The sequence below is a fragment of the Peromyscus eremicus genome, chromosome 8a, assembly GCF_949786415.1.
Source record: "Peromyscus eremicus chromosome 8a, PerEre_H2_v1, whole genome shotgun sequence".
In the NCBI taxonomy this organism is placed as follows: domain Eukaryota; kingdom Metazoa; phylum Chordata; class Mammalia; order Rodentia; family Cricetidae; genus Peromyscus; species Peromyscus eremicus.
In genome coordinates this window covers 96,648,957-96,670,712 of record NC_081423.1, presented here as the reverse complement: position 1 = coordinate 96,670,712, position 21,756 = coordinate 96,648,957, and the positions used below count along the sequence as shown (strand labels likewise).

The window sequence follows — 21,756 nt, the reverse complement described above, 5'->3', positions numbered from 1 at the left end:
CTGGCTAAGCTAGCTAGCTCTCAGGCCTTTGTTCTGTTTGTTTATTTTGTTTGTTTTTGAGACAGGGTTTCTCTGTGTAGCCCTGGCTTACTGGAGCTCACTTTGTAGATCAGGCTGGCCTTGAACTCACAGAGATCCATCCTACTTCTGCCTTCCAGGTGCTGGGATTAATGGCATTATGTGCCACCATGCCCAGCCAATACTATTCTTAATGCAGGCACTTTGAATCTCTGCTGACAGCCACAGAATCCATGACCCTCTGGGACTTGTATAGGGACAGAGCTGGTTCTGAGGTGTCCTCTACCCACTTACTACTGTATGGAGCCATGGCTTTGGGGCCCAGCCCAGTGGTTAACCCCAAAGGGCCTACTGCTCTGCACAGCACCTGGCCCACAGTCAGCTGCCTGAGCTCTTATCCCTGCTCCATTCCTCAGCACCTGTGACCAGGTAACTCTCCTAGAGCCTCAGTTTCCTCTTTGGTAAAAATAAGGACTGATCAACACAAACCTCCCAGGAACTTTGGAAGAATTGTATGAGATCAACGAGAGGCCCCGAGTGTGGGATTCATGACAAACACTGACTGCTATTATCACTGATTTAATTTTCATAAGATACATAGCAATAAAAAGCATGCATGCATGTACAAGGCGAGCCAGGTTTACCCTACCTACTCTCTCAAGATCACCCTCTTGCAGCTGCATGTCAAGATACCCCCTGGAGGTTGCTGGGAGAGGCATTGGAGAAGGGACAAAACTTGGGTTCCTATTTGAAAGTAGGTGAGGGAAGTGGAGAGGGAGAAAGAAACTTGCCCCTCTGTAGGTGCCCCTGTACCATGAGGGCAAGCTCAGCTGAGCTCTGGAAGCTTCTAGAGAAAGGCGTTGGTAACTACTAATTGGAGAACCTGTGATAAGCAGAATAGGGATCTATCTAGAGTCTAACTGAAGGCTGTGTGGGCCCTGAGTCAGAGTGAACCTCAGTGTAGCTGAGGCCAAGGGAGCTAGCACAGAGACAAGCCCTATCCCCCAACCCGAGAAAGGGGTGCACTTGGGCCTTGGCCCCAGTATGGGCTAGTGACTTGTCCCTGATCTGTCTCCGTCAAAATTTATCGAAGAAAGAAACTCAGCTTGCACTTGTCAGAAAAGGTGGCATTGAGAAGGCCAGCAAGGGACACAAAGGGACAGGGCTGTGGGCAGAGGCTGCCCTAGGTGGGTAAATCATCTTCTCTCTCTTCACCTGCGTCTTCACCCGCTTCCTCCTCCTCTCCGGCATTGTGTTCCAACAGTTCCTCTCCATCCTCTATCTCTAAACTTGCCTTTTTCTTTTGAAGCAAAAACAGAAATGCTGGTGAGGAGCAGGCCCTCCTTATTTCCCAGAGGTAAAACCCTGAAGGCCAAGGGCAGGGAGCTGTCGGGAGCCCAGAGAGTAAGTCCCTAGGTGCCTGTAGTGCTCGCTCCAGGCTGGCCCAGCAGGTGCTCAGAGCCATGGGATGGGGGAAGGCAGGCAAGACTTTGGGCATCTAAGAGCCAGTCTTCTGCCACTTGAGGAGTGGGTGACCTTGAGCCACATGGTCACCAACCCCCTGCTCCACATGGGGCACCTTGCCACCCTCACCTGTGATGTAGGCATGACATCTTGAGGGCTAGGCTTACAGATAAGATGAAAGGAGACAGCACCTAGAGACAGCCTCCATCATGAGGTAGCCTCCCCCCTCCATCATGGGGTAGCCCCCCCCCCCGGCCCCTTTTCGTTCTTTTGAGACCAATTCTTGTAGTATAACAGAGGCTGGCCTCAAATTTTTGGATTCTCCTGCCTGGGCTCCCCAAAGTGCTCAGGTTACAGGTATGGATTATTCTTCCTAGCTTCTGAGTGATGCTCTCTGACACCCCCAGAATTTCAGGCTAACTGCAAAGACCAAGAGAAGAGGAGGTACGGGATAGGCAGAAGAGGGGCTGAGTTGGTGAACTTCAACACCTTCTCCAGTTCAGCTTCATCTGGAATGTTTAAACTTGGCAAGGAAAGCACTGGAAAGCATTTCAGGATGTAGGGCACCAAGTACACGCCTGTTGGCCTCCTGGAAGGCGCTGTAACCTTTGCTTTCTGAAGGATGGGGTGGATCAGGAGTGGCAGCTGGGAAGAGCCTGGGGCTTCAGGTCAGAGAGTCAGGACTCTGGTCCTGCCTGCCTGTGCTGTCAGTGGGGGCTCCCCTCTCCGCTCACAGGTGTGGCTCTCAGTCAAGGGCTTTCCAAATACAAACTGCGTCACAAAATCCCTCTCTGTCCTCAAGCAGTGGGAGAGAGACAGAGCAAGTGTCACCAGACAGAATGAGGGGGTACTGGAGAGATGTCTCAGTGATTAAGAGCACTCTTAATCTGTGTTCAGTTCCTAGAAGCCATGTCAGATGGCTTGTAACCACCTCTAACTCCATCTCCAGGGGTCTGACACCCTCCTCATGTGACATCACCTTCCTGCCTGGATCTACAGATGTTGGCATGACAAGTGTTCGTGATCCCACCTGGCTTATGGTATGGAATTAAAGATGGAACCCAGGGCTTTGGGAATGCTAGGCAGGCAGTCTAACTAAGCTACATCCCAGACCCTTCTAAATAGTTCTTACATTTATCCATTTGTGTGTGTGTGTGTGTGTGTGTGTGTGTGTGTGTGTGTATGTGTACACATATGTGATCATGCACAGGACCTGAATTCCACAACATCTTGTTGCAGTCAGAGGACAACCTGTGGGAGTTGGTTCTCTACTTTCACCACGTGGGTTCTCAGGAATCAAACTCATCATCAGGCTTGTAGTAAGTGCCTTTACCCATGAAGCCATCTTGTTGGCTCCACTAAAACATTTTTATTTGTTTGTTTGTTTATTTTTAATGCATAAGTGTGTTTTGCTTGCATGCATGTCAGAGTACCACATGCATGGCTGGTGCCCACAGAGGTCTGAGGAAGGCATTGGATCCCCTGGAACTTGAGTTGAGTGAGACAGTTGTCTGGGGTCCTCTGGAAGAGCAGCCAGTGCTCTTAACTGCTAAGCCATCTCTCCAGCCCCTCCCCTAAATGCTTTTTAAACAAGGGCCCCACATTTTCACTTTGTCCTTAGACCTCATGACACAAGTTAGAAGAGCAGGTGCTGGAGTAGCCTGGCTTCATTGTTTTCCTGTATCTGACCCTCGTCTCCTTCCTACCTGGACCCCTAAGAACAATGATGTGGACGGAGAAGATTCTTTTTCCCTCTGTCCCCAGACAGTGACCAGGCACCATCTTTACAGTGCTTTCTTACTTCCCAGCTGGCAGCTGAGGGGCTGAGAAGCAGAGTGAGAAGCTGGAGGACAAAGGCAGAAAATGCTTGCGAGCTGAGGCTAGGGGCAGGGGAGCAGTCACACTTCACGCTCCTGTCACCTGCTAAGCCAGAGCAGTGCACACAGAGTGCAAATGTCACAGCCCTTTCCTCCCCTGGGCCTCAAAGCCCTCACTCACAGATTCCCAGGGCCCTGATCCGGGAGGTACCGATCATGTTAAGATGAGCCTACCATGAGGAGAAGGCCAGCAGGAGGCATGGAGCTCCGGCCCTCAAGGAACCTGGTGTCTCTTGGGAAACAAATTTCCTCAGGAGATAGGAGTGAGTTTGCCCTCTTACCAGTGGATAGTCAAGATCCATCCAGGAAAGCTACTGGCTCAAGGTCACCCAGGAGGTCAGCAGTTGGGCAGAACGCAGGCCTTAAGGCTTTCTCCCAAACCCCAGCCCACCCAGGCCCCTTGCTGAGGTCCTTACGGGCTTGGCTTTCTTTTTCAAAGCCTCCGCTTCCTTCTTCTTCAGCTCTGCGAAGATGACCTCGAAGAACTCCTCCTCGGCTTTGGCGACTAGCTCATTGAGGTCCAGGGCCAACTCCTCATCCTTCTGGTCGTCATCCTTGCCCTCTGCCTTCCCTTTCTCCTTCAGCCGCATCTCACGGTGTCTGGCCTCCAGGATCTTTTCCCGCCGGGTCTCACGTTCAAATATCTGGGACAGACAGGGATAGGCTGGTGGCGAGGGAGGCAGGGAGACGGCTGGAAACCCCAGAATAGTCTGGGCTTCTATGGAAATTTGTCCCTGATGAGGTCTGCTGGGGGTCATATCAAGAAAGGAGGGCTAGGCCAGGAATGGCGGTGCATACTTACGATCTCAGTGCTCAGGAGGCTGAGGCAGGAGGATTATTGGAAGTGTAAGCCAGCCTAGGCTTGTTGCAGGGTATTCTGCCACACTGTGTGAAGATGTGTCTCTGTTTGACCTCGCCTGCCTAAGGTTTAATAAAGAGCTGAACAGCCAATAGCTAGCTAGGCAGGAGAGACTAGGCAGGACTTCCGGGCAGAGATTGGAATTCTGGGATGAAGAGAGGTGGATTCACCAGCAAGTCACTGAGGAAGTTGGACATACGGTACTAAGGAGAGGTAAGAGCCACATGGCAGAACATAGATTAATAGAAACAGGTTCATTTAAGTTATAAGAGTAATTGGGAACAAGCCTAAGCTAAGGCCAATCTCATAATTAATAATAAGTTTCCATGTCATTGTTTGGGGAGCTAGTGGTCCCGAAAGAAAGTTTGACCACATCGGCTACTTAGCAAAACCCTGTCTAAAAAAAAAAAAAAATCTATGCCAGAGCTGAGAGATTTATTGTGTATTGAACTATTTTCTATGAAATTAAAAAGATGTCAGCACATACTTACACATCAAGTAAATTCGTGACTGTGAAAATACAACTCCAATTATGTAAACTTTTAACATCCGCTTTCATTTATTTGTATTCATGCATTGGAAAAAACAAACAACTAAGCCAGATATGGTGGCGCACACCTTTAAACCCAGCACTCAGAAGGCAGAGACAGGTGGATCTCTGTGAGTTCAAGGCCAAGCTAAGGCTACAAAGTAAGACCCTGCCTCAAAACAAACAAATACACACTTACTCACAGCCCTAGAGATGTAGTCAGTTGTTAGAGTGCCTGCCTGGCAGAGATCCAGCTGCGTAAATGGTATGGTGACACACACCAGCAACCCCAGGACTTGGAGGCAAACGTTGGTGAATCAGAAATTCAAGGTCATCCTTGAGCAGGGCCACTGAGCTACTCAGTTCCAAGGAGCCCCACATACATAGGCTACAGTGAAGAATGCCTTTTGGGATAGGCAAGATGGTCATTTTGATCCCCAGCTCAGGGGTGAGGCCTCAGCCTCAGGCACAACTAGGAGGCTAGCCTAGCCTCAGCATCAAGAACTGCAATCCTAGCGCCCCCATGCTGCTGGGGAGTGAGCCCCAGGGTAGGGAGAGGGGTAGCACTGGATCTATCATCAGGCAGGTCACTTCCATTGTCCTTTGTGTGGGCAGCCATCAAACCTTCCACTGAGAGGCTTTGCTGGCCAAAAGTCTCATTGTTATACTCCGTCAAACTGCTTTGATTTACAGCTGAGACACCAAAGCCTGGGCACGCTGAGTGACCTGGCCGGGACTTCTGAATGCTAGCAACGGAGCAAGGGCGGATCGACAGCTGGGTGACGCTACGCTGCCCTTGCCAACAGTGGCAACCCATTTTTCCTGACTTGGTCTCTATGTGACCAGCCAGGTCACAACGTGTACAGAGTGGGCCTCGCCTTGGCACTCACCGAAGAAGCTATGTTCTTCTCATTCCTCTGCAAGGTGGAGAGGCTGCTGGACACCTCCAGCAGAGTGGTCGTTCCAAGCTGGGAGCCGCAGGCGATGAGACACCCGGTGTCCTGAACCCGGAGGCAGAAGAGGGCCTCGTCACACACCTGTGGAAGGGGTCAGCAGAACCAGGTAGGGTGGGAAAGAAAACCAAGTTCACGAATATCCTGTTATCTGGCCCTGTTGGAACATCCCCAGTGATACACGCTTCCACGGCGGATGGAGTTCACTTGCTGCCAAGACCCTTGGTCTCCAGCCTCGTTGTTGGTCTAGCTCCATGCTACAGACCGCTGAGCTCCCTGGCTTTCCATGGCCCCAGCCAGTGGGTCTCAGCTACAATTTGCTAATATATGGTGATGGGGGAGCTTCAGAGAATCTGAGTATTGGGGTCACTACTGGGGTGGGAGAAAATGTTTACTTCTCTTGAATTCCTCCCCGCTTTATTGTTGTTTGAGTCTGGGTCTCATGTCAGGTTGGTCTTGAACTCACTATGTAGACTAAGAATGACCTTGAACTTCTGATCCTCTGGCTTCGCCACCACACCTGGTTTCTACACTGCTAGAGACAGAACCCAGGGCCTGTGCACACCAGGCGAGTGTCCTACCAACTGAATGAACTTGTTTCTTGTGGTGCTGGGCATGGAACTCAGACTTGATGCACACTAAGCAAGTGCCTTGCCACTGGCTGACACCTCCAGCCCTTCCCTTCTGTTTAAATTCTCTGGGACGATTCTTCTACATCATCGCAGCTACAAGTGCCCTGGCCCCTCACTTCTGCAGGAACCCATGCTCCCGAGGCCAGAGTGCAGCTGGGCAGCAATCAGATTACCCAGAGTGACCCTGTCCAAGTGTGCCTACCAAGAGCAGCAACAGGATACACATACACACACCCAACCCTGGACCCATCCAGGAAAGACCCCAGAGGGAGGGGGGACATGTGACCTTCAGGCTGAGGGCAGGGTCACACTGCTTGAACACCAAGTCCCAGATGTCCAGGGTCCCATCCATCTTGGTGGTGAAGAAGACAGCTGGTCTCACAGGGCTCCAGGCTCCATCAGAGAGGTAAGCCATGTGGTACCTGTCGGAGCCGGTGTGGTGAGTCAGAGCCTGTGGTGCGGGAGGACTGAGGCTCGCCAGCCCAAGGCTCCTCTCGTTGAGGCTCTCCGGGATCCAGGGTCTCTGAGTCTTTCTGGGTCGGAAGTTCTCTTTGGGGGCTGACTTCTAGCCTGCCAGCCTCATTTATCTGTGGTTCTCAGGCTGAACTTTACAGGGATCTGGGGGTGTGGCTCTCCCCCACTGGCTGGCAGGGCATCGGTATTTCTCACAGTGTCAGACCTGCTGGAACTGGGATCCTTGGTGGGGTCCCAGGAAGGATGTGCCCAGGAAGTTCACAATTCTAAGATGGGGGTTGGCTGTACTTCCTTCTGGCCCTCATTTGGATTTTCAAAAGCTTGTTTGGTGGACAGGAAATAACTCTGTTTAATAATTTGAAAACATATATTTTAACACGTATGTTTGTGTGTGTGTGTGTGTGTGTGTGTGTGTGTGTGTGTGTGTGTGTGTGCATTTGATTTGGGCCACAGCACCCATGCGGAGGGCAGAGGACAACTTGCAGGAGTCAGTTCTCTCCCTTCCCCAGGAGGGGTCCGGGGCTCAAACACAGGCTGACTGGTTTGGTAGCAAGTCTTCATCCACTGTGGCATCTTCCAGGCCAAACAAAGAGTCATCCCTCAAAGTGGGTCAAAGTGAGTGGAATATTTTTAAAATTCTCTCTCTGTGGTGATATTTTGTTTGTGCCCTAACAAAGCTTTCCTGAAGGTCAGAGGGCAGAGCTAGCCACTCACTAGATCACCCTAGAGGCCCACACCTTTAATCCCAGCACTTGGGAGGAGGAAGCAGGAAGATCAGGAGTTCAAGGCCACCCTGGACTACACAAGATTGATCCAGTCTAAAAGAGAAACAGAATCGGGCAGTGGTGGCTCACACCTTTGATCCCAGCCCTTGGGATCTCACGCCTTTAATCCCAGCACTAGGGAGGTGGAGATGGGAAGTGATATGGCTGGGTGGAGAGAGGAATATAAGGCAGGAGGAGACAGGAGCTTGGCTCTTTCAGGCTGAGGATACAGTAGAGGTAAGACGTCTTCCAAGTGGCTAGCTGCTCTGCTTCTCTGATCTCTCAGCTTTCACTCTGATATCTGACTCTGGGTTTTATTATTAAGACCAATTAGAATTCATGCTATACTCTCTGAGTTTTCTTTCAAACTCATCATTCTCCCTCCTCCAAAGAGGTATAGCTGAGGCAGTATCTTAGGGCTTCTACTGCTGTGGTAAAACATGATCAAAAGCAGCTTGAGGAGGAAAGGGTTAATTTCCTCTTTTTGTGGGCAACAGCCATCATCCATGGAAGTCAGGAACTCAAAACAGGAACCTGGAGGCAGGAACTGAAGCAGAGGCCATGGAGGAACAAAGCTCACTGGCTTACTCCTCATGACTTGCTCACTCTGCTTTCTTTATCCACCCCAGGACCGCCTGTCCAGGGGCAGCACTACCTTCAGGGGACTGGGCCCTGCCAGATCAACCATTAATCAAGAAAATGTCCTATAGATTTGCATACAGGCAATCTGATGGAGGCTTTTTCTCAACTAACAGTCTCTTCTCAGGTAACTCTAACTTGTGTCAAGTTGACAAAAAAACCAACCAGGACAGGTAGACTGATCTCTGTGAGTTTGAGCCCAGTCTGGTCTACATAGAGTGTTCTAAGCCAATCAGGTCTACATAGTAAGAACCTGTCTCAAAAAAAAAAAAATCTGCATTGTTAACCAGGCATGGTGGTACTCACCTCTCCAGTACTTGGGAGGTAGAGGCAGAAACACTAGGAGTTCAAGGTCATCATTAGAACATCCTTTAAGAAAAAAATCATTTAAATGAAATTTAAATTTCACTGGGAATGTGGTATATGTACAGGCATTAGTGGTTTTTATTTTTGCTTGTTTATTGGCTTTTTATTTTTGTTTTGTTTATAGTTTTTGTTTTGTTTTGTATTTTAGAATAGGCCTTTCTATGTAGCTCGGGCTGCTCAAACTTTCAATCCTCCTGCCTTAGCCTCCAGAGTGCTGGGATTACAGGCATGAGCTACCATACTGAGCCTCTGAAGTGGGCCCTTGTGTCCTCTCTGCTCCTCTGTATCCCTCCCTTCACCTGGTCCACATGATAGATGACTCCCGACTGTCCTCAGACCAGATGCGGGCTGTCCAGTCACCAACAGTCAGGAAGTTCTTTGGGTAGAAGGGGTTTCTCTGGAGGGCGTAAATGGGGCCATGGTGGCCTGAGAAGGTACAAACGATCTTCTCGGCTGATGTCTTGGCCTTGCGGTTGCAGGAGACAACGATGCCCTGCTCGGTGCCCACCATGAACTTGGTTGGCTGTGGAGGGAGTGACAAAAAGGGCAGAGGTATCATGAGACATTAGCTCTAGGCTGGACCCACATGGCCTGCAGCCTGCTTCAGCTCTGTTCAGGCTGAGTCCCATCCCACTTCCCAGCCTCACTGCAAGTATTCTTGAGGCCTTCATACTTAATAAGGGCTTCCTTAGCTCTTCTGGTCTCTAGAGGGTCATTAGGAGGCCCCTCCACAGGCATCACTGCATGTGCTCTGTGTGTGTGTGTGTGTGTGTGTGTGTGTGTGTGTGTGTGTGGTGAATGTGCATTTGTATATGTTGGTGTGTAGAGTCCAAAGGAGGCTTTGGGTGTCTCTCTCTATCACACTGCCCTATTCCTTTGAGGCAGGGTCTCTCACTGAACTTGGAGTTCTTGTTTTTCCGATTGGCTGGCAGCCAGCAAGTCCCAATCATCCTCCTGCCTTGGTTTCCTCACAGCACTAGACTTAAAGGAGAGCGGGTGCTTTTAGCCACCGAGCCACCTCTCCAGCCCCGGTAAGCATTCTGTCATAAGGATTTTGGATGTTTGTTTATGTGTAGAATAAACAAGGCCCAGAGTGGACACAGTGTGGCTCTGATCGTGCAGAACCCTTCTCTGGCACCACAGTGGCATTGGCTCAAGTATTGTCTAATCTGATGTCACTGTGAACTCAGAACAGGTGCCAGCCAGCACTCAGAAAGCCACCTGGAGGTCAGTGATGCAAGTTGTCTCCCCTACTCTGTGAATTCCAGGAGTTGTCTCTCTGTGCAGGGTGCCTCCTCCCACCAAGCCTGGAAACGCACCTTCAACCATCTGGGGCAAGGCTCTGTCTCAAAACAAAAAAAAAACAACCGACAAATCAGGGACCGGAGACGGGGCTCAACAGCACTTGCTACCAAACCTGACAACCTGAGCTTGGTGCTCGGGGCCTATGGTAGAAGGAGAGACCAACTCCTGCAAGCTGAGTCATCTCTGAGACCTCCACAGGCGCATTACACACACACACACACACACACACACACACACACACACACACACGTTAAAGTGAACTTTAAGAAATAAAAATAAAAACAAAGCAAGAAAAGGGCTAGGAATGCAGTGTAGTTGGTAGAGTGCTTATCTGGCAGACACGAAACCCTGGTTCAGACCTTACACAGCAGACATGTGGTGGCTTCCTGAACTTCTGTAGTCAGGAGCAGAGGCAGGATCAGAAGTTCAAGGTTACCCCCAAATACTTAGCAAGTTTGAGGCCAGCCTGGGCTAAATGAGACATTGCTTTAAAAAAAAGGAAGAGAAGAAAAGAAAGACAATTGCTGTATGACTTCTCCTTAGATGCCCCCAGAGTAGGCAAGGCCATTGAGGTAGGGTGATGAGAATTGCTGGGGTCTCCGGGAGAAGGAAATGGGGAACCATTTTTCTCATAGGCACAGGGTTTCAATTTGTTTTATATTTGTTCTGGCAGGAAAGTTGGTTATTGGGGAGGAAATCACATGCTACATTTTGAACATTTGAAAATCAGTTAAAATGAGTGCTAGGAGCCGGGCGGTGGTGGTGCACGCCTTTAGTCCCAGCACTCGGGAGGCAGAGGCAGGCGGATCTCTGTGAGTTCAAGGCCAGCCTGGGCTACCAAGTGAGTTCCAGGAAAGGTGCAAAGCTACAGAGAGAAACCCTGTCTCGAAAAACCAAAAAATAAAAAATAAAATAAAATAAAAAAAATGAGTGCTAGGCAGTGGGGCTTGATGGGATTTTTTCTTTTTCTTTTTCTTTCTTTTTTTGAGACAGGGTCTCACTATATAGCCCTGGCTCTCCTGGAACTTGCTGTGTAGACCAGGCTAGCCTTGAACTCCCAGGGATCTGCCTGCCTGCACTGGGATTAAGGCATAAACCAAGTCCAGCTTTACTGGAAATTATAAAAATAACCAAAGTCTTTTGAGGAAGAGCCATGTTAAAAGTGTGAGTCACCAGAACCCACACAGCTATGAGGAAGTACAATTATATTTATCCGTAACACAGAGGGCAGGGCTCCTGCCCACCCAGGTTCTTTCTATTCTGTCTGGCTGGTAAATAAATTATCACAATTTGATAAAGAGCTTCAGCTTTGAAAGACGGGAAAATTCCAGAGCCAGAGGTGGGATGGTTGTGTGACCCTGGGTGGAACGCTGCTGAATGGCTCTTCGCAGTGGTTAAACCAGCCCAGACCTGGCAGAGCACACCTCCAACCCAGCCCCAAGTGGTGGAGGTAAGGGCATCAGAAGTTCAAGGTCATGGGTCTAGGAGATGGCTCAGCGCACAAAGGCCCTAACTGCCAAGTTTGACAACCTGCACTCAGTCCGAGACTCACACAGTGTAGGAGAGAACTGACTCCAAGTTGTCCTCTGACCTCCACAAGCATGCCCCCCCCAACAAAAAATAAACACTTAAAATGTAATATCTTCTTTTTTTAAGTTCAAGGTTGTTTTTGGCAAAATAATAAATTCAAGTCCAGCCTGGGATACAAGGGACATATCCAACATAAAAAGTTGACAGGGGCTGGAGCACTTGTTGCTCGTGCCGAGGACCTGGGTTTGACTCCCAGCGTGGATGTGGTGGCTCACAAACATCTGGAACTCTAGCTCCAGGGGTGCTCTCTTCTGACCTCTTCAGGTACCAGGATTGCATGTGGTACACACGAATTCAGGCGGAAGACTCACACACACACACAAATAAGTAAATCTTTAAAATAAATGAATAATAATAAAGAGTTAAGAGAGTAAATGGAGCCGGGTAGTGGTGGTACATGCCTTTAATCTCAGCACTCAGGAGGCAGAAGGAGGTAGATCTCCGAGTTCGAGGACAGCCTGGTCTATAGAGCCAGTTCCAGGCCAGTCAGAGCTACACAGAGAAACCCTGTCTCAAAAAATCAAGAGAGAGAGAGAGGGAGAGAGAGAGAGAGAGAGAGTATAGGTGGTAATTTTATGAGTTTTTACAAAGAAAAAGAAAAAAAAACTAAAGCATGCATAGACTGGAAGATGGCTTAGTGTTAAATGTTGGCCCCAGATTCAATATTCAGTAACAAGAGAGACAGACAGACAGACAGACAGACAGACACAGGAAGAGAATGAGGACACAAACTGAGCTACTAAGTTGGGCATCAGATAAAAAGGCCAAATTTGGGGGTTCTGTGAAACAAGCCGTTAACCCAGCCACAGGGAACCTGTAAGTGGTCAGGGACAGGCCACCCAGCCTGCTTGTCTCAGACATCACATTGGGGTGCAGATAGGATCAGAGCTGGGGGCTCAAGTTCCAGCTTTACCGTGTGCCAGGGTTTCCTGTCACCAAGACTTCTCTTGTTTGTGGGGAAACAGATAAAGTCAAGATCTCACGGGAGCACGGTGGCTGCCCATGTCTGGCAAAGGCTGTGTACTCAGGGACTAGCATGGAGAAGAGGGAACATTGCATTCAGCATGTGGCCTAGAAATCCCAGCATTGGGGCACAAGGTCTTACTGAGCCCCCCCCCCCCCCAGAGAGGCCCTGAGCCCAGGAGGTCCTCCTATGCCATGGTGGCAAGGCACCTGGGTTGCCTTCCACCTTATCCTCCCAGCGTTAAACTCTGGTCAGTGGCTGAGGGTCCCCAGGGCAGGTGTGAGGTCAGAGCCACCCAAGGTCCTAGAAATGATATGATAGGACCCTGAGCAAACAAATGACACCCCCAAGGTGCAGGTGGGGGAACAAGCCTGAACCGCAGCAAGATACAGAGGAGGAACCAGCCCAAGCCAGAAGCCTCCTGGAAACAGGATTTTCTTGCCTTATTTAGTGAAAGAGTGTTCATTTTCTGCTTCTGACTCCTTCCTATGATTGATTCACTCAACTTCAAGCTTTATGATTTTATTTTATTCGTTTTTGGTTTTGTGTATTTGAGACATGGTCTTACTGTGTACTCTTGGCTGGCCTAGAACACTCTATAGACCCAGCTGGTCTTGAATTTTCAATGATTCTTCTGCTTCTGGCTTTAATTTTGAGTTTTTATTTCATTATTATTTTTTCCCCCGAGACAGGGTTTCTCTGTATAGTCTTGGCTGTCCTGGAACTCGCTCTGTAGATCAGGCTGGCCTCAAACTCAGAGATCCACCTGCCTCTGCCTTCCCAGCACTGGGATTAAAGGTGTGTGTCACCAAGGCCTGGCAAGTTTTAAAATTTTTATTTACCATCATCATGATGTGTGTGTGTGTGTGTGTGTGTGTGTGTGTGTGTGTGTGTGTACATGAATACCATGGCATACTGTGTATACATAGAGGTCAGAGGACAACTTCCGGGAGTCAGTTTTCTTCCATAGTGGGATCCAGGAATTGAACTCAGGTCATCAGGTCTGTGTATTAAATGCTTTCACCCACTGAACCCTCTTCACCGGCCTCTTGTTTTCTATTTTCTTGTTGTTTTGTCTTTTTTTTTTTTTTTCAAACAGGACCTCCAATTTGTTATGTATGACTTCGAACGCCTGATCTTTCTGCCTCCAGCCCAGAAGTGCTGGGATTACAGGCATACACCACCCACCATTCCTCGCTTATGCGTTTTCCTCCTCATTCCCTGTCACTTGAGAATTGCCTGTGCAGTTGAGAATTGTCTGTGCTCTGTTTTCCCACCAGGCTCCGCTGCTCTTCCTTCCTTCCCCAACAACTCTTTCGTTCCCTGAGGAAGGGAAGTGATCATCCTAGGGCCTCAAATGAAACCAAAGCTGTGTGGATACTGGTCCTGGCCAGCAACCTTCCTCTGGAACTGCTTTTCTGGTTTTAAAGCTTGCCCCTGCTGGGAAGGGCCAGCCTCAAGCCAGTGAGAGTGGCGGTCTTTCTGGAGGTGTTCTGCTGCCCCCTGCTGGAACATCACAGTAAAGCCTCGGCGTGGAGTAAGGCTGCCTCGGGAGGGAGGGGCCTCCTTCCTGCATCTCCTACACCAGTCCCGACCTGCCCATAGCCCCAGCAAGTGAAGATGAGGAAGGAAGAGCAAGAAACACCCACCAACGTAGACTCGAACTCCAAGGAGATGGCTCCCAGGGCATTCTCCAGCTGCTCCTTTCTGGAGATGTCCATGATGACCACCTCGGTGGGCTCACTGATCTTGCGGATGTCCCACCACATGACCTGGAAAGGGAACATGACTGAGACCTGGAGGACCCTGGATTTTGTCCCCCAAGCCATCCAGGGCCTCAAAGGATGTGGTACCAATGAGAAACAGACGTATCTGTAAGACTCACAAAGGCAAACTGTACAGTTCAGACGCAGGCACAAGTCACCTCCTATATAGCAATATCTAGCAAGATGAAAACTATACACAGGACCCAGGCATGGTGATACGTGCCTGTAATTCCAGCATCCAGGAGGTAGAGGCAGTAAGTCCAGCAGTTCAAGGCCAACCTGGACTACATGAGACCCAATCACTAAACAAAACAAGAACAAAACCCAACTAAATCAAGCTAGCATTCCCACTGCCAGCAATATATGCTATATATGCAATATAGTATGCACTATATGCAATATAGTGTGCAAGGATCTAGGCACAGATGCACTTTTCACTGTTCCTTTTCTGAAAATCTTCTTAAACAAAGCATGATACACCAAGCCGTCAACAGGTACAGAATCACGCTTCACAAAAGTTGAAGCAGCTGCTGAGTGGGCTCACGGAACACAGCAGGTGCACACAGGTGTAAAATGTGCAAGTTGGGGAAGGAAGAGAAAGATGGGTGTTTGCTGGACTATGCAGAGAGCGTATCTCAGGGCAGACACAGAAAACTGACGTCCCAGGGAGGGGCTGGGAGGCTGTGGATAGAGGAGGCAGTTCAGAATCTTTGGGATTAATCACTACTCAGTGTTAAAAAGGGGAGAATTTAGGTCAGTGAGATGGCTCAGCAGGTAAAGGTACTTGCTACCAAGCCTGAAGACCTGAGTCTGATCCCTGGTACCCACATGGGCACCATGGTACACACCACGGCCCCCAAATAGGCTCACAAGTTCTTTTTTCCTTTCTTTTTTTAAAGGGGGAGAGGGCTGGAGGTATAGCTCAGTGGTAGGACACCTCCCATGCATGAGGCCCTGGGTTCCAGCCCCAGCACTAGACAATAAAAGAAATGACAGAAAACAGAACGTAGGGCAACGTTCTCTGGATGCTTCTCAGGGGCCCTCCTCTCCTCTCCAGGGTCCAGCCAGGTGGTACCTGCCCATCCGTGGATGCTGAGAAGCATTCGGTGCCCGTCTTTGACTGCAGCCAGATGGTGCCGTACACTGGGTCTCGGTGGCTGAACTCAATAGTGGACAGCTCTGCTACCAGGCTGCCCTTCCGGGTGTCCCAGCAGGCTGACAGGGGAGAAGACGAGGCTGTGAACTGAAGTTCCCAGAAAAGCAAACCAAACAAACCTACGGTAAAGCTTTTCTGTGACTGAGGAGAGTTGAGACTCTGAGCTCGAGGCCAGCCTGGTCTACATAGCAAACTCCAGGCCAGCCAGGGCTGCACAGTGAGACTCTGTCAGAAGAATATCATCAGATAACATGTGAGGTCTGTAACAGGCTTCCTGTACTGTTATAACCCACCTGCCTGTTAGTTTCACTGATACTTGGCAGAGGGAGGTGGGTGTTCATTTGTTGTGTTTTTGGCTCCACAGCTCTCTCTGAAAAAAGCCTTGGTTAGTGGTTTTCTGTTGTGCAGCTCAAAGAACTTTGTAAAACTGTTTTCACATTGTTACTTAGTATCTGGTGTAACACATCCATGCTTCTGGACCATGGTCATTCATATTTGACTCTAGAACTAATTGTCTCTCATTTCCTTTTGAGGTGAGAGCTGTGTTTGGCAGTTGGGGTCTGTGTGTGTGTGTGTGTGTGTGTGTGTGTGTGTGTGTGTGTGTGTGTGATGGGATTCTTTCCCCAGTAAGGAGCTGAACTGGAGGAATGCTGCTTCTCTGATTTTAGATTTTTAGAATTAGGGCTACATTCAAACCAGCCTACATTTTCTACCATCCCCACATAATCTATGCAGAAACTCCTGGAGTGTAGGCTTCATTCACTCCATTGTGCCCCAGGCATGTCCTAAGATCACCCTACACCCTGGTGAAGCTCCTGGGAATGGACCAGGCTCAGTACTGGGAGAGGCAGAAGTCAGGGCAGGAGGTAGAGAGGCTGGGCTGGTCAGGAAAGGTCAGTAGGGGAAAGTGGCAGGGAGTTAAGGTTGAGGTGGAGCCAGCCAAGCAAAGGGGTGAGGCAGGATCCAAGGCAGAAGAAGCTCAGGTAGTGGTCCCCAGGTAAGAATGTGGGCGGATCTCCCTACTGCGTGAACATGATGCTGCAAGAAACTCACGCAGGGGCCACTGAAGAGATGGGTCAAGGTTGTCACAAAGCCTGACCACTGGGTTTGATTCCCAAAACCCACCTGGTAGATCACAACCATCTATAAATCCAGTTCCACCAATACCTTTTCTGGCAACTAGACATACACATGGTGCACAAAATAAGATAAATAAGTCTAAAAAAATTTATAATGAACAATAATAATAAACAAAGGGCTGGTGAGGTAACTCATCATCAGGTAACTACGACAGCCTGACAACCTGAGTTGGGCCCCTGAGATCCACAAGGGAGTACAGAACCAACTCCTTCAAGTAGTCATCTGACCTCTCCATGTAGCTGTGGCATACATGTACCTCTTCTGTCTTAGTCCATTATCATCATGGCGGGGAGCATGGCGGCATGCAGGCAGATGTGGTGATGCATGAGAGTGCTACATCTTGCAGGCAACAGGAAGTCAACTGAACTCTGGGCAGTATCCTGAGCATAGGAAACCTCAAAGCCCGCCCCCACTTCCTCCAACCTCACTTCCTCCAACAAAGGCCATACCCACTTCAACAAAGCCACATTTCCTAATAGTGCCACGCCCTATGAGATTATGGAGGTCAATTACATTCATTCAAACTACCACACCACACCCTCCAACACAATAAATTTTAAAAATGTAAATTAAAAGTTAAAAAAGAGGCCTGGAGAGATGGCGCATTGGTTAAGAATGTATGCTGCTCTTGCCGGGCAGTGGTGGCGCACGCCTTTAATCCCAGTACTCGGGAGGCAGAGGCAGGCGGATCTCTGTGAGTTCGAGGCCAGCCTGGGCTACCAAGTGAGTCCCAGGAAAGGCGCAAAGCTACACAGAGAAACCCTGTCTCGAAAAACCAAAAAAAAAAAAAAAAGAATGTATGCTGCTCTTACAGAGGACCAGAGTTCTGTTCCCAGTATCCACACTGAGTGGCTCACAACTTCCTGTACCTCTAGCTGCTGAGGACCTGATGCCCCTGACCTCCACAGGCACCTGCACACCCGCACAGAGACAAACACACATGTACAGGATTTTAAATGCTAAAATAAAGGCAGGGCTGGGAGGTGGCCCAGTGGTTAAGAATGCTTACTGCTCTAGCAGAGCATTGGAGTTTGGTTCTTAGGACCCACAAAACACTAATGCACATACAATTAAAAATAAATAAAAGAAAGAAAGAAAGAAAGAAAGAAAGAAAGAAAGAAAGAAAGAAAGAAAGGAAGGAAGGAAGGAAGGAAGAAAGAAAGAAAGAAAGAAAGAAAGAAAGAAAGAAAGAAAGAAAGAAAGAGAGAAAGAAAGAAAGAAAGAAAAGCTCACGGGCATGCTCAAGCCTCTACTGTGACTCCATCTTTCCCATAAAGCCTGTCTGCTTCCTGCCCTGATGTATCTGGCTTTCCCCTCCTCCTGAGGGCCATCAAGGGCCCACATGCTTACTCAGAGCTGTTTCTGGGAAAGGTGATTTCCTGAACCAGCAAACGTACTTATTTGCTCATAAGCTTTGACCTGGTAGCCCCCAAGTCCAAGACTTTTGTCCCTGGTCAGGCCAGGCCCAGAAATGCGCTTCTTTGACTAACTGCTCTACAAAGCAGCACTCCAGGGTGGGTCCTGTGATTCCCAGATGTCACAGCTGGAGTCTCCTTCCTCTGGTAGCAGGACCCCAGAGCTGAGCTGTTCTGAGCCAGTGTGAAAAGCCACTGAAAGGGGTCATGAATAATGAGTGAGGAGGGCTGCTGAATAAGTCATGACAGCAGCTTGGCTGTGGTCTTTATGGTGCAGACAGTGGATGATATGGCAGGGAAATGTATGGAGCCCATAGCTGTGACACAGCCTGGCTGCTCCCCGGGGGGTGCATTAGGTCTGAGAGACAGACCAGGGCTTTTTTTTTTTTTTCCCTCAGGGAATCAGGAGTTTAAGGCTAGCCTGGGCTAGAAAGTAAGACCCTGTCTTTAAAGCAAAAATACACCAGGAAGCTGGGGAGATGGCTCAGTGGTTAAGAGTGCATACTACTACTCTTGCAGAGGATGGCACCCATCTGCCTGTAACTCCGATGCCCTCTTCTGGCCTTCAAGGGTACTGCACTCATGGGCACATACCCACACTTAAATAACAAAAGATAAAAGTAAATCAGAAAAACAAGAGCAATTAAACCCAAAGCAAAGCTGAGCATAACTGATCAGATTTATAATCCCAGAGCTCAGAAGCTGAAGCAGGAGAATTAATGCAAGTTTGAGACCAGCCCAGGCTACACAGCGAGTTCAAGTCCAATACGTGTTTCACATGGAGATCCTGTCTTACCAAATAAAATGATAAAATAATAAAAACCAAATAGCCAGGAATGGTGGTGTGTGCCTTTAATCCCAGCACTCAGGAGGCAGAAGCAGGCAGATCTCTGTGAGTTCAAGGCCAGCCTGGTCTACAGAGTAAGTTCCAGGGTCAGCAAGGGCTACCCAGTGAGGTCCTGTCTTAAACGAACAAACAAACAAATAAACAAACACAAAAGCTGGAAGCGAAAAGCGAACCCAGAGCTTGGGAGGTGGAGGCAGCAGAATCAGCAGCCTGGGCACGTGTGTACACACAGACACACAGACATAGACACAAACAGACATACACACACACAGACATACACACACAGAGACATACACACACACACACACACATACACAGACATACACAGAAAAACACACACACAGACACACACACACATCTGAAACAGAAAATGGAATAACAATTGAAATAAAGTATAAAGGAAGATTGAAAAAAAAAACTGAGAAATTTAATAAAGCCAGAAATTGGTTCTTAAAAAAAGAAAACAAAATTGACAAATTGACAAACCTCTCTTGATTGACTAAAACAAAAATAAGAAAGCTCCAGCGACTAAAAGCATACAGGAATCATGGATGGCGGATGATGTGTCAATGAGCTGGGTAACCTAGATGAAACGGCAAAGTCCTAGAACAACAGACGCCACCAAAGCAGATTCAGAAACAGAAACCTGGCACATAGTAGGTGCACGCCTATAAGCTCAGCACTTGGGAAGTGGAGGCAGGAGGATCGTAAGTTCAAGGTCAACTTAGGCTATACAGTGAGTTGAAGTCCAGCTTAGGCTACATGAGACTCTGTGTCAAGAAGAACACAAAGGGGGAAGAGGAAGAGGAGGAGGTGGGGGAGGAAGAAGAAATGTCAAGAACTGTAACAAGTGAACGACTGAATTCATTCATTAGCTTCCAATAAAGAAAAGCCTGGGGGCTGAGAGATGTTACCGGGTAAAGGTACTTGCCACCAAGCCTGAGTTCAATCCCTAGAACACACACGGTGAAACCCGAGAACGGATTCCCACATGTTGACTCTCACAGACTCACCATCACACCCAAGTCGCCATCCCCCCCCTCACCCCCCCCCCCCTCCTCATCAGAGCCACCTTGGGGAGTTCAGCTGTGCCCCCTTACAAAAGGGTTATACCAGCTGGACTTGTTGACTGCTTATACTCAGGGGAGGGAGTCAGGAGACCCTCCCCTAAGAATCCTGCTGCCCCCACTGCCTGTTGTATTCAGCTCCGCCCTAACTGCTGGGGGTAGGGGGTGTGGGGTGGGGGATGTTCTGGGAGGCTGGAGTATATAGCCAGGGGGAAGAGTTGGGGAAGGGGCTTTCTCTGTGAAGCTATGGGGAAGTTCTCATCCTTGCTGGGTAAAGGCTTTCCAGGGGTGGCTTGTTGGGGGAAGAAGCACAGAGCACCCAAACTCCCTATAGGAAACCCCTCTCCTGTGCTCCGCAAGGAAGCCCAATAAATGTCCCAGATTGTGCCTCAGGTTATCATTGGGACCGTAGGAAAAGGAATCTCTCTCTCTCTCTCTCTCTCTCTCTCTCTCTCTCTCTCTCTCTCTCTCTCTCTCTTTCTCTCTCTCTCTCTGTAAATGTAGCATAAATAAACAAAGAAACAAACATGCCCAGGTGTTAATGGGGGACCTAGCTGGAGGAAGTGTGTGTGTTGCTGGAGGGACCGCCTTATGTAAGGCCCAAACATCTGCTTCTCCTGTGGTGAGAAGCCCCCTTTGCAAGCTCCTCCCACCACCAGGAAGCAGCCCACTCCCACTGCCTTGCTTCTCCCAGCACCAAGTACTGTTCCCTCAGGAACCCTTCTTCCCTTAAGTCCCTCCTCTCAGATGTCACAGCAATAGGAACTGTAGCTAACACAGGAGGTGACGCTTCCCAACAGGTGGGCGTGTGCAAACCCAGCGTCACCCACACTCATCCCACCTAAGTTTTCCAGACACCTCTCCCTAGATGAGACTCCACAATGGCCCTCACATTCCTCCATGGCGGGTCCTGGTCCTTGACTTTATTTGAGCTTTTAAAAAAAACCTCAAAACCAAGGGGTTGGGGATTTAGCTCAGTGGTAGAGCGCTTGCCTAGCAAGCACAAAGCCCTGGGTTCGGTCCTCAGCTCCGACAAAACAAAAAAAACACAACAACCCAAAACTACATTTGCTGGGTGGTGGTGGCTCACTCCTTTAAACCCAGCACTCGGGAGACAGAAGCAGACAAATCTCTGAGTTTGAGGCCAGCCTGGTCTACAAGGCAAGTTCCAGGACAGCCAGGGCTACACAGAGAAACCCTGTCTTGAAAAACCAAGAACCAAACAAACTAAAAACCCCTACATTTTATTTATTTATTTATTATGTATGTATACGTGTGTGGGTGCATATGTGCCATGGCATGCATGTAGGTCAGAGGGCAGCTATTCTTTCTGTCCACCATGTGGGTCACACAGGTCAACTCAGGTCATCAGGTTTAATGGCAGGCACCCTTACCAATGGAACCATCTGCTGCAGGATATTTGATCACACTGTGAACCCCAAGATTGCATTATTTACGGGAAAAACCTGTTTCAAGTTGTGATGTGGCTCAGCCCTAGCACACATCTTTAACCCAAGAGCTTTCTGCTCATTGTAAACGGGATTTAATGAAGTCAATCATAGGTCAAGAGGCAGAGCAAGCAACCAGTTGGCAGGAAGTGAACATAGGATTATTAAGAAAAACCATAGAGAGTAAGAGGGAGTCAGGAGGATGGATAGAGAGACACACAGGAAGTAAAAGGGGGGCATTCAGTTTGAGGAGTCTGGTTGGACAAGGCAGGAGGCTTTGGCTGAGGAGGAAGGTCAGCTGGGTACTTTCTCTGCCTCTCAGAGCTAGCAGGCTTTTCACCCCAGCATCTGGGGTGGTAAAATCTAACGACTGAGATTTTGTTAAAAACAGCTGTCTTGGGCTGGAGAGATGGCTCAGCGGTTAAGAGCACTGGCTGTTCTTCCAGAGGTCCTGAGTTCAATTCCCAGCAACCACATGGTGGC

At 49.0% G+C, this 21,756-nt stretch overlaps 1 protein-coding gene across 1 annotated transcript in view; it reads right to left on the bottom strand.

The window, feature by feature from the left end:
- Positions 1 to 588: 588 nt before the first annotated feature.
- Positions 589 to 21,756, bottom strand: part of Dnai2 (dynein axonemal intermediate chain 2) — a 36,415-nt gene continuing 15,247 nt past the window's right edge. Inside the window, exons 7-13 of the mRNA XM_059272067.1 lie at positions 15,276 to 15,415; positions 14,084 to 14,206; positions 8,875 to 9,098; positions 6,619 to 6,754; positions 5,638 to 5,784; positions 3,776 to 4,003; positions 589 to 1,318 (exon numbers count right to left, since the gene is read on the bottom strand). Coding sequence (XP_059128050.1) covers positions 1,202 to 1,318; positions 3,776 to 4,003; positions 5,638 to 5,784; positions 6,619 to 6,754; positions 8,875 to 9,098; positions 14,084 to 14,206; positions 15,276 to 15,415 — 1,115 coding nt within the window. The 3' untranslated portion in view covers positions 589 to 1,201. The remainder of the gene's footprint in view (positions 1,319 to 3,775; positions 4,004 to 5,637; positions 5,785 to 6,618; positions 6,755 to 8,874; positions 9,099 to 14,083; positions 14,207 to 15,275; positions 15,416 to 21,756) is intronic.